The sequence below is a fragment of the Corapipo altera genome, unplaced genomic scaffold, assembly GCF_003945725.1.
Source record: "Corapipo altera isolate COAL_440 unplaced genomic scaffold, ASM394572v1 181, whole genome shotgun sequence".
In the NCBI taxonomy this organism is placed as follows: Eukaryota; Metazoa; Chordata; class Aves; order Passeriformes; family Pipridae; genus Corapipo; species Corapipo altera.
Genome location: NW_020884999.1, coordinates 481,919 through 498,056, shown reverse-complemented (window position 1 = coordinate 498,056; position 16,138 = coordinate 481,919). Strand labels below are relative to the sequence as shown.

The 16,138-nt window shown below is 45.0% G+C and overlaps 1 protein-coding gene across 5 annotated transcripts in view; it reads right to left on the bottom strand.

Annotated features, from left to right (window-relative positions):
* Positions 1–16,138, bottom strand: part of MYO1C (myosin IC) — a 55,050-nt gene that overhangs the window by 11,833 nt on the left and 27,079 nt on the right. For all 5 annotated transcript variants that reach the window (XM_027666879.1, XM_027666878.1, XM_027666880.1 and 2 more), the window contains exons 2-11: positions 7,897–8,052; positions 7,184–7,299; positions 3,950–4,148; positions 2,980–3,060; positions 2,033–2,212; positions 1,732–1,830; positions 1,386–1,499; positions 769–840; positions 380–499; positions 84–166 (exon numbers count right to left, since the gene is read on the bottom strand). In XM_027666879.1, the coding sequence (XP_027522680.1) occupies positions 84–166; positions 380–499; positions 769–840; positions 1,386–1,499; positions 1,732–1,830; positions 2,033–2,212; positions 2,980–3,060; positions 3,950–4,148; positions 7,184–7,299; positions 7,897–8,052 (1,220 nt within the window). The remainder of the gene's footprint in view (positions 1–83; positions 167–379; positions 500–768; positions 841–1,385; positions 1,500–1,731; positions 1,831–2,032; positions 2,213–2,979; positions 3,061–3,949; positions 4,149–7,183; positions 7,300–7,896; positions 8,053–16,138) is intronic.

Sequence of the window (16,138 nt, the reverse complement as noted above, 5' to 3'; positions counted from 1 at the left end):
GAATCACAAAGTAGAGAAACACTGTAATGAATGAAGTCATGCAGAGTTTACTCAAAACTCAAGAAACCTCGATTGAAACAAACCTGTTGTGCTGGAAAACCTCAAATCCATAGATGTCCAGCAATCCTAGAACTGTTGTACTTCTCCAGCCTGGAAACTTTTCGTCCTGCAATAGAGAAAAAAATAAATGTAGATTTGTACTCACAGCTACGATCCATCACTGGATCTTGATCATTTACTTCCAGTATTTACTGCTTAATTTGGAAAACAATTTATAAATCACCAAGGCTTGGAACTTGCATTTACTGCTTTGCAGCTAAAAGATTTGGAATTTCCTTTCACAGGTGGTTGGATATCAAGAAACAAAAGGTTCACTTGCCTTGTAAGCCAGAGACTTGTTGACCTTGTTCACCAGCCAGGAGAAGGTGCGTCCGTAGACAGCCTTGGCGAGAGCATCCCTGGCATAGGCCGCCTGCTCCAGGTTCAGGGGACTGACCAGCTGCAGGCAGGAGGAGACAAAAGCCATTCAACATCCACTCCAACAAGAGATTCCACTCCCCTGGTTCACCATTAATTAACAGTCACTCCACAGCCTGTCTGGGCCCAGCTCCCTCGGTGCCTCCCAGATGAACAGTCACCAGCGGGTTGTGGGATTCCTGCACTGAGTCCTCTGACAAGTGACTGTCAAAGGGACTGTTGGGCTCTGGTATGAGAGCTCAAGGTGTGTTCATTCCATGTGCCTCCCAGATCCCCAGGTCCTGTTCTTACCTCTTCCCCTTTTGCTATGATCTTCTTGTGGGTCAGTGCATCCCGAAGAACAGAGCCTTCCACTGCTAGAAGCTGCAAAGCAATGGGATATTAAATTGATTTTTGAAGCAGTATGTTCCACTTACTAATAATAGTTTTAAGACATCAGAAAGGCTGCTTCCTAAAATCCCAGTCCAGTGAACCAACCCTTTTGTTTCCCACTCACACTGCAAGTCTTCTGCAGCATCAATCCCTCCCTTTTCTCCCACATATCCCCTCCTTTCTGACAGTGATATGACCTAACAAATACATTGGCTTGATGGTTCTGGCACAAAGAACTGACCAAGCAAAGCCACAAAGGTGGGTTTTTCTTTAAAGTTCCTCTCCAGGGTCTTAATCTCATCTCTCTGCCTGAAGGTGAAAACCACAAGGCAGTGGTGGATCAGGTGGTAAAGAGAGAGGATGTCAATTAAAGGGTTTTGATGATAATATTTGCATTTTATTTAGGTCAAACAAAAGTAAAATTTACGAGAGCTTCTAAATCATATTCTAAAATTATATGATGGTATCAAGTTCAAAATAAGGAAACTTCCACAATTCACCTTTCCTGTAATATCTCCCTAACTGGTGATACTCACCCTAGCCAGGTATTTAATCTGATTCTCTGTAGTGACCTGAGAATTTCCTTGCTCATCAACAGCAAACTGCACATTCCCCATGTGCAGAACGCTGGCCACAATGCTCAGCAAATCCTGGGATGGAAGCAAGAGGCAGAAGTCAGGATGATGAAACAAACACACAGTGAGGGTTTTGTGTTAATTAGCATTTCACGAGAACATTTTGTATCTTTTTCAGGATTTCGGTAGAGAATACATTCACTCTGAATTGATTCACTCTGATTTGATTGCAATCAGAAATTACAAATCAAAGCAGAAAAATTCTTTTAAAACAAGAAAGTCAGCTGTGCTTCCAAACATGCCTCACCTCCACCTCACTGTCACTGAAGCCGATAACAGACAGGGCTCTTCGCATGATCTTCCACTCATTTTTGTCATTTATGGAGCTGACCCTTGCACAGTGACCCTAAAAAGACACAGTTTGACACGAACAAATAAATAATTGTCAAAGATACATTATCCATGCTCAGTGTACTTCTGTTATATGCTTCTTTTTACAGCAGTCATCTCACAGTTATTTCTGAAGTGAGGGAAAGAAACGACAAAATCAACCAAGAATATCTTGGTTCTATAATATAAAAATATAAGAATTACCAGTTAATGCTCACCTTTACTAAATAGTGATACTGCTGTGGGTTCTTCTCGAGGCCCAGCCTCCGCAGCAAGTCCTCCTCTCCTCCCTCTAGCAGCTGGTAGAAAATGTGGAAGTTCCTCTCACCGTGATTCTGGTGCACAACTCGGGATTTCTCCAGGAGGTAGTTCAAGATGTGGCCCCCGACAGGAGCCCCCTAAATCAAACCAGGTACATTGAAACAGTTCATCAACATAAAGGAAAATGTTTCTGCTTCTTGGTTGTCTATTCAAAGACAAACAGGATCTGAAACAAAAGCCCATAAAAACACAGAAAATCATCTGTCATTTTGTATCACAAGCTCTATTTCAGCTCCAGCACGGTGATTTGGGTGCTCAAGTGCATGCAAAATGAGCTATCAAGTGACAATGACATGGTATTACACCAATCCTGGCCACAGAACATGCTGAATGGTATGTTATCTTGTGTAAAATTCCTTCTCAGAAGGTATTCACAAAACTGTAAGTGTGGAGGGATTGTATCCTGAGATGTTTAAAGGACTGCAGGATGGCAATGCTGAGCTCCTCAGATCCTGCACTGTGTTCATCTTCCCAGCATGGGACACTGGGGATCAGAATGGAAACAAACACTGTGCAAAGTTACACAGGACAGAGATTATCTTCAGATCACAGCTGGATTATGTGGATTTAGCCCAGGACTATCCATTTGCACAGTGCACATATACCCTAGGAATAAGAGGATTTAATCTCACTGTCTCCTTATGTAGAGAAATAAGGGAAGAAAGAAAGGAGAGTGAGTACTATAAACCCACTGGAAGTAAACTTTGCTACCACAGACTCTGCTCACATAGCAAGGAAATGCAAAACAATTGCTCCACACACACATCAGTACAAGAACACACAGGCAACAGAAAACTGCTATGACTGGCACAGCTTCCAAGGTACAAAACAGATTTCAAGTTACCCTGTAATCAAACTGCACATCCATGTATTTCCCAAATCGACTGGAGTTGTCATTTCGAAGGGTTTTTGCATTTCCGAAGGCCTGAAACGAAAATGATTAGAGAGAAATAAATAAGTACCAAATAAGATGATTTATAAACACTTTGGTGAAGCTGCCAGTTATTTGTTTACAGCCACTAAAGCCCAGGATTTTCCTTTCTGCAAAGAAAAACAAGAAGGAAGTAGATTGCTCCCCAAATTCTAACACTGATCTTTATACCCAGTGCGAGCACTGCAGATGGAACATCCTCTGAAAATACTTCCATCCCCTCAGCAAAGCTTATTTTAATGCTGGTCCACTGTTGACAACATATGTCACGTCTGACAGTCTTTTCAAAGGTTCCTCTTTCATCACAGCCATTTGGTACAGCCACCTGCTGTTCCACTGACAACAGGCTCTATCCCAACAGGACAGGGCCTGCCGGGCTCTCCCTGCTCCGGGGAGCTCACCTTTCCAAGGATACAGCACCCAGCTGAGCATGGAGCAGGAATATCACCGGGCACTACAGAGACAGCTGGGGCTGGACACTAGAGGACACCACAGCACCAGAAAATGAACCCACAAACCCATTTATCCGCTACCCACTGTGGTGTGCCCCTTCCTGCCTTTGCAGACTGACCCAGTGAACCAGAGCTCTTCCCACTCCAAACCCCCCTCTCTCCCTGCAGCCCCGGCCATGCCAGAATTCCTCCCAGTGGAGTGGAAAGGGCCAAGTAAGCTCAGCAGCAGCCAGCCATTCCTTTGGCTTGGAATCAGAGCGGGATTCCCCGGTGTGCAGAGCAGATCATCTGCCCACACACCATGACCCAGCACTCCCAGGACACGCTCTCCGCTCCGTCATGTCCCGTGGGGTCCCACCTCCACCACCCCCTCAGCTGGAAAATGTGAGTGTCACTGCTGTGACTCAGCGCCAGGTTCCCGTGGGAGTTACCTCCAGGACGGGGTTGGACTGGAGCAGTCGGTCCTTCACGGTCTCGACCTGCTGGCTGGCGGGGCAGGTCACGGCGTAGTACTGCAGGATCTTCTTGGTGGCCTCTGTCTTGCCAGCCCCGCTCTCCCCGGAGATCAGGATGCACTGATCCTTCCTCTCCGTGCGCAGGGAGCGGTAGGAGTTGTCTGCGATCGCGTAGCTGCGGGACAACGACAGCCAGGCATTGGTGTGGCTCCTCAGGTGAAGGGCAGAGACCCCTCAGAGAGGATTATCCCACCCTGAGAACTCCGGGCAGACACACCCCAAAAGAAGCATCTGCCCCAGTCCATGGGCTGGGTGAGACCATATTGCTCCTTCACACTGGTGAAGACCCAGGAGATCACTCCTTTCACAACTTAACCACTGAGCCCAGTTTCTGCAGGGTGACAGCACAAATTACCAAATTCCTTCACAAACTGACAAAAGAAGTTTCTGTAGAAGTTGACTAAATGGTGCAGATCAACCTTTCTAAATATACATGATCTCTCAACATTGGTCCCCCAGGACAAAAAAGCTTAACATTCAGGAAACACCTTGTTGTCCAGTGGTGTTTATTCTTGCTTATCTTTTCGGTGATGACACAGTCAGGTGGCCACAGCTGCACTTTGTTATTTGGGTGGATCCTGTAATGTGGCTCCAGAGTAGCCCAACCTCTCACAGCTTCTCTTGGATGGTGGGAAGAGTTGGATGAGCCAGCACAGGCTAAGGAGCATCCTGTAGGTTCAGCTACCCTCCACCTTAGGCCAAGCACTGCCCAAAACACCTCCTGCCTGCACAAGCCAGCTCTGGCCCTGTCCCTGCTTCCTCTTTGCTGCTTTTTCCTTCCCTTCTCTTTTCCTGCCCATCACAGACCAGACAGGATTTCATGCCAAGAGTTACACAGTTATACACACTCTTAAAACACCAGAGAGCAGGAGGATGAGTGACAATGGTGGCAACTGCTCATAGAGGGAGAGGGAAAGGACAACGGGAGAGAGTTAAAGAGAAGCATCAGCTCTTCACAACTTGTCTAAGACAACCTCCGTAACAATATTTTCAGCTGTCTTACATGTGGTGATCAAGCAGATATCCTGTCTTCATATGCTTGACAACCTTCTGGTAGCTTTGCTTTTTTTTAATTTTCCTCTTGTTTTTCTTTACCTCTCATGCTGTGCAATTAATTAGAAATAATCACAGCAAAATAACAGCCGTGGCCTTCTCAGGTCTATTAATACTTGGTGCTAAGGCAACACCAATGAGCTACCTAGCAACACAACTCCACACTCACCCCACTGAACACATCACATCCTTCTCTTCCCATCCAAACTCTGCCTCTGGAGCATTTTGAAAACAGCTGAATAAATGTAAATTTAATTTAAATTTGAAGAACTGCCTCTAGACTGCGTGCCTTTATTGGGTGGTTTATGGCACTGTGAGCTCCAGCAGTCACGCACAGCACACACAGAATCACTTCAGTTAAAGATGTTTATGGTCCCATTTGCAGCCCCCATCTCCAAACCCCCTGGCAGGCCATAAAGAGGACAGGATGTGACAGATCCCTGGGAAGTGTGCTGTGTTCCAAGCCCATAGGGATAACTTTCCTCCCCGGAACGTGACGCACTTCCCAGAGAACCCAGAGCTCAGGCCTAGACTTAAACTAGTTTGACACTGGAACAGACATCTTGAAAGATTCTGGCTTTCTAGAATCAGTTTAAAAGAGGAGAAAGAGGGAAAAAAAGACACCTGAATTACTGTAAAAGGAGAAGCCCAGAGCACTACACTGCAGACAGGGCATTTCGATGTTCCTCAGAGTAATTTTAAATGCATACATCATCAGATAATGCAATGGAAATAAATAATGCAATGGGGTTTAATGGAAGGGTAAAACAGTTAAGAAAAACACTGTTTCCCCAGTGGGAGCAGCAGTGGTATCCAGCATTACAGTTCTCCAGGGTTTACTTATGAGTTGCACGTTTTACAACTTCTCACAGGACTAGTTAAAAGAAAAGAGAACAGCCTAAGAAATAATCAGCTGCCCTGTGATTTAAGTGTAGCATATACAGGAATTAAAGCACATCTGCTTAATGCTTCAATCCATGAGCACTGCCATCATCCTCAGTCCTGCACCTACTGCACACAGAAAAAAGGAGCCACAGTCCCAAGGATTTTCCAGAGAGTCCCAAAACTCTCATCTAAGGACACAGAAGCCCTTCAAGAACACCCTGGCCAAAGTGGAACATCTACACCAAGGGGAGAACTGAGGAGGTTTGAACGCAGGGTTTTTTCAGGTTTAATTTTCCCCCACGTAGGTTCACACAATAAAAATCACATTTTTACCATAAAAAAATACAACTTCAAGTGTTTAGACTTTCCCAAGTAATGGTGTTTCTCCCCCTCTCTGTGCTTGCAGTGCATTCTGTTTTGTTTACTCTCCTGGGCTATGTGCCAGCAATAAGAAACAACCCAAATAGTTCACTCAAAAATAATATCATTTACTCTTCCAAGACCTCTTAAAAAAAACCCCAAACCAGAATACAACATAAAAACCCCTCTAAGAGGTGCTCAGAATTTGGCCCTTGGTCCTGAAAGAAAACATTCTGAAGCCATGTGGCCTCAGCTCTCAGCCATTCAGTCCGACAAAAAAATTCAAATGCTTTCAAAAATAACTTTAAACCTCAAATTTTTTTTTTCTTTTTTTTTAAATGGGAAATTGGGAACACTCACCAGGCCAGACCATGTAAATAAATACATTCCTTGTTCCAACAGGCTGACGGTATCTTAGCAACAAGGGAAATACCAGATAAATATTGGTCAGGCAGTACCAGCAGAGGTAGGAAAGAAACCCACACACAGCAGACACACTCTTTCCCCTGGTTAGCCCTGTGCTGGGGAAACTCACGGCCCGGACACGGAGACCCCAAGTAACCCTGGAACAATGAACTCCTGTCCTGCCAGGGGCAAGCAACTCTGTTCCTCCAGCCAGGAAGGAACTGACTCCCTTTCCAAATACTGCTCTTGCAAAGGCAACTCATCCTCTTTGGAGACAGGAACAGGAATAGAAAGAGCCCCACACCACTCCCTCCGGAGGGTCCTTTATATCCCTAGGATTTTCAGCGCAAGGAAAAGTCCTATTTGCTTGTTTTCACACATCACTGCTGCTCCCACCTGTGTGGGGACGGCACAAACTGCTCTGTTACCCACAGGTCACTCACTCACAGGTGAGGAGAAACTTCATAGAAGCTGACGCCGCGGTACCGCTCCATGTTCTGCTTGCTGTAGATTTCCAGTTCCTTGTACGGATTCACAGACACCAGAACGGAGCCGATGTAGGTCTGGAAAAGAGAACAAAAAGCAGGGAGGTTACAGACGGTCTGGCAGCAGAGTCTGAGAGCTCAGACTTCTCTGAAGGCCAAGTGCCTGCCCTGGGGATGCTCCTGAGGAGTTTCCAAACAGGCCAAGGGTGCTGAGGCAGTGACCTCTTAGTGCTGTGAGAGTGACACTGCTGGAGTTATGCCAGACATGTTATCCTTGCTGGATCCTTGCTGGATAAACAGGACCTGCAAATGGTTTTAGTGCTTCTAACAGCAAGAATATTGGATTGTTTCTGATATACATTTAGGATCAAGTTCAAGTCTGGGGTTGCTGGAAGCGAGTGAATTCATGACGTGGAAGAACGTGGTGAAAATCGGATTTTCAGTGCTGGTAAAATCTGTAAATGCCAGCAGACCTCAATGGGAGCACTGCAGGGAGTCCCTACATCTGTTAACATGACAGTGTCCCAGACTAGCTCTGACACAAGCAATGGTCTGTGAAAGTTGACACCACCACTTCCAAAGCCAACCGCAGAGTAGAGCTGGGTATGTCTTCTGCACCAAACACCCACATTCAGGTCAGCAATGAACACTCTGGTGTCTGTCACTGCTACTCACATAGATCAGGTTCTCCTTGAAGCGTTTCCGCAGGTTTTCAATGAATGCTGCCTCGCTGGTGAAGTTCTCCAGCAGGACAAAATCCTGCACCCCAACACGGTCCCGGGCGGTCAGAGCGCTCTCCATGGTCAGCCGGATGCCGTTAGCTCCTAATCCCTGCAGCCAAGAGCAGAGGAAGGTTGGGATACCTGTGGTTTTCAAGCAGCTCTCCTCATCCACAGGAACCACAATTATCCATGGACAGCCATGGATATGAGAACAATCCCACTGCTACTGTTGAAAATGCTACTCAGTGTGTACCAACACCTGATCACTTGACTTACACCAACTGCTTTGATGGAAGACAAGACAGCATGAGGGAAAAGTTACTGCTAAATTTCCAATAACTTTAAATCAATCAATCAAACAAGCATTTGATAAAGAGAATAAATCTTGGATTTCCTTTCCCAGGCATCCTGCAGCAGGAGTGGGACTGAAATGTGTTCTCTCCACCTCTCTATCTCATTTCACAACGGGAAGCCGTTTCGAGGTACGGAATCTTTTATGACTAATGATGATTCATATCACAAGCAAACAGCTTCACATTGCTGACCAATTTAAAAGCTGTTACAAGACAACCAATGGGAAAATTCGGCGAAAATTTAGAAGAAACAAGAAATGGGCATTTCTGCATCCCACGCCACTGAATTTAGACTGTGACACTAACACACATCAAGCAACTTCTATTCCCTGACCTTCTTTTAAAGGTTACATTTTTGATGTGATGTGGGTTCAAACACAACCATCTTTGGAAAACACTCGTCTGCTGACTTCTGACTTCACTCAGCCTCACGTACTGAAACAGGGAGGGGAAATGTGCACCGAGTGGTGACTCAGTTGTTACTTGCCCGGAAAATCTCTACACAACAGAGAGATGATGTACAAGGCATTCAAGATGAGAGACACCACAGAAACCAGAGACAGGAGATGCAATGTGTTGAACCATTTGCCTCACACCTGTCTGCATTTCCTTATCATATTCTGAAATCCTTCCTACTTTGCAAACTCCTCACAGCAGGCAACCCTTCTCCTAAATGATCTCCCTAAAGCACTAATGCATTGCAGGGAATGTTGTTATATTCTGGGATGTTGCCATCGCTGGCACAAACACCACAGATGTTCCCACACTAGGAGCAATACACAGACACCCTCTCCTGCAGCAGCATCACAAACTGGGAATGCTGGACCCTCAACAGTGTCATCCAGCCCCAAAACCCTCCACAATGATGTAGGTGCCTTCTGCTCATTCACATTGTCTGGTTTTCTTCTTTCTGCTCCTTCTCAAGATATAACAGTGGTCAGAGTACAGGGACTGATGGTGTGCAAGGAAAAAAAAAAACAAAACAGAAGAAAATTTACCTGAAGTTTTGTTAAACAGTAATAAAGGTAAGAGTTGCTCGAGTACAAATTTGGGTCTAAATGGGTGTAAATTCCCTCAGCCTGCAGTTGTTTTGACTTACCAATCATTTATTGGTAAAAGATGTTTTTGATTTGGTAAATGACTGGTAAATGCAGTTTTGGCTATTTCTACAAGTACTAACTGGCTTCCTCCCCACAAGTCCAGTGCCTGGCCAGAAGTGATTGCATGAAACCAGCAGTTTTCAGATAGGAAAATTAGTTCCTTCTGGAAATCTCAAATCCAGATCCACTCTAATGGCTCAAATACCACAAAGAAACATCATTTGATTTCCTCTTTTCTTTTTTCCAATTAGTCTCATGGTCTGGAAGGCCTGAGTTCTAAGCTTGGAAAGACCCAGTCTGGGAGGGATTCACAGATACTGTCATCAAATAATCTTTCTAAAATGCCCCAAATTTTCCAAGCTAATTCCTCCACACCTTCAGTAAAATGCTCTGTTGTTTTCTTCTACCCTCTTAGCCAAGGTGAAGAGAAAAGGGAGAAGGAAGGTCTTCCTCCTGGAGAAGGAAGGTAGTGAGATAAAGGATAACACTGGCAAAAGAAAAAGAGAGAAATCACATACAAATAAACTCTGCCTAGAAACTAGAATTCTTCTGCCACAGTGGTGCAGCCCTGGAGCAAGTTTTGGACAAGGTAATGGGAACAAAGGCAAAACCAAAAGAAAATAACTACTTTTCAAGTGGGTAAGTTTATAACTACAGCCTTAAAACACAGCTGCCTCAAAAACGACTGAGGAGAAACTTCCACCCTCGCACAGTTAATCCAAGTTTATATAATCCTAAAGACTTTCACAGAAAACGTCACTTAGCAGTTTCAGCAGCTCTTTCATCAGCCACTCCCTCAGCCCAGGACAAACTGATCCCAGCTGTCCACATCCAGGCGAGGGAAGAGCCAACCCACCCCACTGACAACACACAGAGCTGCGCTCCGGCCGCCTCCCCTGGGACAGGCATTTAAGGCCAAGTAGCTTCGGTTTCCTCCACGCTTTTGTCTTCCCATTCAACTCCAACTCCCTCCGTGAGAACAAAATAACTACCTCAAGTTTTCAGTCTGTTAAAAAGAAAAAACACATCAACCCCCCAACCACCCCCCCGCCCACAACACAACTAAATGCAACTTTTGAGCAGTAATTAAATGTGACCAGGTTACCCATCGGTTACCCATCGGGGGACGTGCTGCAGTCAGATTCTCCAGAATATAAACTTTACTCAGTGTTGCACCCTCCCAAACCCAAGTTCAACACAAATATAAACATCAGCCATAACCCACAGCTGAGCAATAGGCACTTCTCAGTGCCAGCATTTGCTCATTTGCTTTATTGCATATGTCCAAGTCTAGCACCAGCTTCAAATGTCAGTGTTAACTGTTTGACTGCCAATAACTTCAACAGATGCAATGTAAAAGGAGGTGAAAATAAATCCTTTTTGCAAAATGGAAACAGAACAGTAATGCAGAAGGAAGGAAGCAGGGAAAGAAGACACTAGTTAGGAAAAAATAATCACAGTGATGACCATATGTTCCTACTGAATGATGAGTGCGACAGTAAGGCATCGAATAAATTAAAATAACTAAAATGTTAGTTATTTTCTGTTAGCAGGCAGACACCAAATATGGTGGTTGTAAATCAGTGCTAGAAAACCCAGTCTGGGGAGTTAAATTTGTTACAGTGGAGCTAATTAACCATTAAAGTAGTTTGCCTATGGACAGCACTGGTTCCCTTGGAGATTTCTCTGTGCCAAACCTCCCCCGGCTGACGTACAGTTCACTTACAACATCCTCTGCCCCATACTAGGCAAGAGATCAGATTGGACAACTCCAAAAGTCCTGTGGCAGGGGTATGTATTCCAGATAATTAAGAGAACACAGGCTGTGAGGGTCTGATTAGACCCTTCCTTGTGAAAATCAGTTTTTCTGGAAGCTGCTATGAGAGTGCAGTGGTGGATGAGCCCTCGTGACAGTGAGAATAGGCAGAGGGACCATCCCTTCTGCTCTGTGTGCAGCTGCACCCTTTGGCTTGTGCAATAAGATAGACTGGAAATCTGACAGGTATTAAAACTAACTCAGATTGATTTTTTTTTATTGCTTTAATTCAGGTCATTTTCCCACACTGGTGACCACAGATATGGTGATGGGGAACCACAGTGGAGTCAGGGATGAGCAAGAATTCAGCTGCAAGGCCAGTTCCTGTTGTCTTTCAGTGCTTGTGAAATGATCACCTCAGAGGCAGGTCAGGTGCAGCCTAGAGTTCAGCACCAAACAGAATATGTCCCCTCCTCTGGGCTTTGCTGCCTCCCTGACACCAGCTTACACAATGACCTGCCTCTAACCCAAACTAATGTAACTCACTAAAACAGCAAAACAAGGACCAGGAAAAGAGAAGCTGGTAGTTTTCTGTCCAGGCTTGGAGTTGAATCACCTTACAGCGGGATGGGGTGAGTGTCAGACCCAGGGAGAGAAAAGGGAGCATAGGTGCCCACTGACAGTAAGTTATCTAGGTCAGCTCCACCATGTGCAGCTGAGCCCGGCCTAAAGGGATCAAAAGGAGGCCCAGGCTGAGGATCCCAAGCATTGCAGGATGGATACACAGTGCTAATGCCACACCCAGCACAGGCTGCAAACAGTGAATTGCAAAAATCTGAGCAATCTCCATGTGATCTTGGTGCCTGTGGGCTTAGGAGTGCCCATGCCTTCCCTCAAACTCGCCTTTCATCCCGCACTAAACCCGTTGTCCTGCCGGTCACTCCTACCCGAGAGTGCACAAGCTGACTTTTGCCACCACATTTCTCAAACCCACCCCATGGTATCCATTTCAAGGGACTCATTCCCACACTATTTTAACCCACTCTTTGCTTTTAATCTCTTCTCCAGAGCCGTCAGTACAACAGTGGCTGCCGGCCAGGAAGGGAAAAGCCGTCACTCCCGAATGGTGGGGACCAGGCCAGTGCAATTACCAATACAGTACTACTTCCACATGCCTTTTCCCTCCCTGTGATTAAATTTTGGGAAAGACTTTCTGCTGGTGTAAATTGGTGCTGCTGAATGCAGCCTGCAGAGCCAGGTTTACATTGGCCGAGGTTCCAGCCTTTCTTTGTATTCACACAAGAGTCAACAAGACCAGAAAATACCTTTGAGCTCCTGGGAGTACAAAACCACTCAAGACTGTACCAAAGAGTTTCCTAAACTGAACTAGTGAATTGCTGACATGGTACTGTGAAGGTGTAAACACACATTTTTCTTTTAAACTAAATGCCAAAGTATGATAAAGTCTTTCCTCTGCTTAGGACTTGGAGAGCTAATACACCTCAACACTGAAAAACAGGACCTTTTGCTCTGCACAACAAAAGCCCAAGTATCCGAGTCAGCCAGCTTGAGGACACTGGGGAAATTTTCTTGTGTGGTAGAAGATGGAGGATAACTCTGCCATGAGCACAGGGCTTCAGGGCTGATGTGAACAGAGCAAGAAGTTCCCCGTGGCTTTGTCCATCAGCTGGTCCATGGCCATGGAACATCCAGTTCAACAGGTATAAGAAGGACTCATTCCCAGAGGGGTACCTGAGTGGTCCATGTTGGCACAGCAATTCCAGACACACAAGCAATGCTGACCACTGAGAGAACAGGCAGCACCTGGAGCACCAGCAACTCCCTCTCCTTCCTGGAGCATCCGTGAGTGATGCACATGAAAACACCTGGAGTTCTCAAAGTGAATGGTTTTGGATGGAGGAGGGAAATTCCATAATTAGAAAGAAAAGTCCCAACGCAAACAGGATTTCTGCTTCAACATCTAAAAATGTATCTTTTTAACATTTTCTTCTGGCAATGGATTTTTACAGGTTAGATTGTATCCATTAGGAGACTTGCACTTAAATAACCACAGGAAGCTGGTGCCATATGGAAAGAGGCACCTTTATCTTGGTATCAAGTGAAAGATGATTGATCTGCAGGTTCCAGAAATAGTTACAAAGCCGGGAACGGAAGAACAGGCAAGAACCAAATGTGAGTGGGAAGGGAAATTCAGATTAGATTCTGGAAGACAATACAAGTCTGAACCAAGAACGAACTCCTTGTGGGGAGGTGGCAGTTAAAAAACATTTGTCTCCTGGATAGTCTGACATTCTTCACTGTCATGCCAAAGCTGCAGGAAGGAAAGAAAATTCCTTTGATTTCTACTCCACTCTACAGCCCAGGAAAGGGTTTGGACACAGCCTGGGCTAGACAGCAGAGCAGACAGAAATCAACTGTTTTATCCAGGGCCTCAATTCCCGAGGTGCAGAATGGGATAGCTCCCCTTTCCCTCTGCATGGAAAAAGCAATAATGAAGACAACGGAGGTGGACCGGAACCAAGGGATCTGAGTCAAGCACTTGTCTGCCAGCAAATCCCTGACAGACTGAAGTGCAGCCACTTAGGACCCTCCTTCCTCCTGCCACACTGAAAATCAGCTGCACATTTTGGACACAACCAACTCTGTTAGTCAACAGCTGGGTGGGAAAGAAGGTTCCCAGAGAGGCAGCTCCGGCTCTCCCATAAAACCAACCACATGGATTTGTCTGCCCGTTCTGAAGCCACCTGAACTGAGCTAATTATTTATATGACACATGTTTGGCTTGTTTAGTTGGAAAAAATAAATAACAAAAGGAAATGTTTTATTTTGCTTTTTAACTGATTTCCCAAAAGACAGCCTGAGAAAATCAGAACTGTCAGAGGGATTGGGATCAAAACCAGGTAATGACTCTGATAACACAGACCAGTAGAGTTAAAGGAAACAACTTTAACTTGCAAAAAAAGTTACCATGTCAGCAGCTGCCACTCAAGGACCATTTATAGCAGAATAACATTTTAGTTTTACTTGTTTTAGAGCAATACATCACCAACAATGGAATGTCTGGAGTCAGGGAGCACTTGCCATACTCAGAACCTGGTTCTCCCTCCCTGATACTTCCCTTCCCATCCTAAACCAGATGTTGGAAGAATTTAACTATGGGATACACAATTCAAAAATTGTATCAAAGAAATAGAAACGCTACATCCTTGACTAATTCTTGTAATTATTTTGAAGTCCTCCATATTTTAAGTAGGGACAAATTGAAACACTTTAAAACCTAAAATAATTGGAAATACAGGGAGAGCCAGTTTATTCTGCTCTCACAAAGATTTGTTATATCCTCAATAGCAAACTACCTCAAAGTTAAAGTTCTGCCTCCCTCACTTTCCAACCTACAGAGTCATTTAATCTCTCACCCTAAAATGCAAAGCAGAATAGGAAATATGAGCAATGGATCACATTGTAGGAATCATTTTAAGTATTTATCAAATGCAGGTAGGACATGAGTTACAACTGTGAATGCAAAAATTAATCTTTAGAAAAACAGTAATGGTGGGTGCAGACGTTGCTGTAATTAATTGTGACTCAATACATTAATCAATGACATTTGACATCTGCAAGATTTAGAATAGTAAGAATACATCTAAGAAGCTCCAAAGGAAATTAAAAGTGCAAATTATGATGGGCCAGAAACAAAACAAAGCCACGGAGATATGCATGGTAAGCAGGTGATATCATTTGTCCAATGTTAATAACATAATTATATTTTCTACATTTTACTTTGCAGGGGGATAAGGTAGGAAGAGAAGCAATTAGCAGTGAAAAGGAAAAGGTAGTTATAAGAACTGATTTGAAGGAGAGGAAAAATGTTTATCTCTAAGAGGGGAAAGGTTGATATTTCAATCAACAGGCTAAATATAAAACAGCAGTACGAAAAATGAACGAGGGCAAACCAGAAAGATCACCGGGGCTGGAAAAGTAAATACACTGAATTTCTATATTTAGGGAGCTGACATTTTTGCTCCTGAGCAGAGGACACAAGCTGCTGCTGGTTACAAGATGTTGCTGCTGACAGTTTGCTTGGCAGTACTACCTGTGACCACAGGCCTGTGCATCCCACAGCAGCTTCAGAAGACAAACAGCATTAAAAAAAAAGGCAAAACCTCAGCTCACTGCCCTTGCAAGTGAGTTTTGATGCTGATCAGAGTGAGCAGGTGAGTGGGGGCAGCAACTCAGATGCCATCCCACAGATAAGAGCCAGGGGATGGATGTGCCCCTTGCATCAACGGGGTACCCCCTGCACCCCTGTTCCCTGCTCCGGTCACTGCCGCACTCCCCTTGGTCCCTCACTGCCCACACCACAGGGCTCACCCCATTACTCTTGCAGTACTCTGCCCTCCCCCCTTCCCTACTGGATTTCACACACCCCACACAACCATTTCAGACCACAATGTCTTTCAAAGACAGTAAAACTTTCCAAACAGAACAAGCACTCCCGTGCATTCCCAGGGCATGTGAAGGGCACTTCCACACCCACATGTTCTCTCAGAGAACATCAAGCACCACCCCAGACAACATCTCTGCCTATCACACTCTCACCTATCACATCTGACAACCTTTCTCCATGCCCACAGCTGTACAGAGGTTTCCTGCCTCCAGCATCCCCCTTGCCAATAGAAATCCAAGCACAGGCCTCTCAATCCCTGTCATCTCCACCTCTGGATGTGCTGTTGCATGGAGGGACTCAGCAGGTCCTCCAACAGCTCTGCCCCCTTCCCTTCATTACTAAGACCCTTTTCTCAAGGTGGTGGTCAACACCAGACTATGCAGGAGAACATGCAAGGATCTCTGGATGGAGCAGGTATGGGATATTCCAGCCCCATGCTAACTCGCCTTCAACAGAGAATTGCTTAAATCTACAGACGTGATGCTTTCAGTCTTTCTCTTCCTAAATTTGGTAAGTTT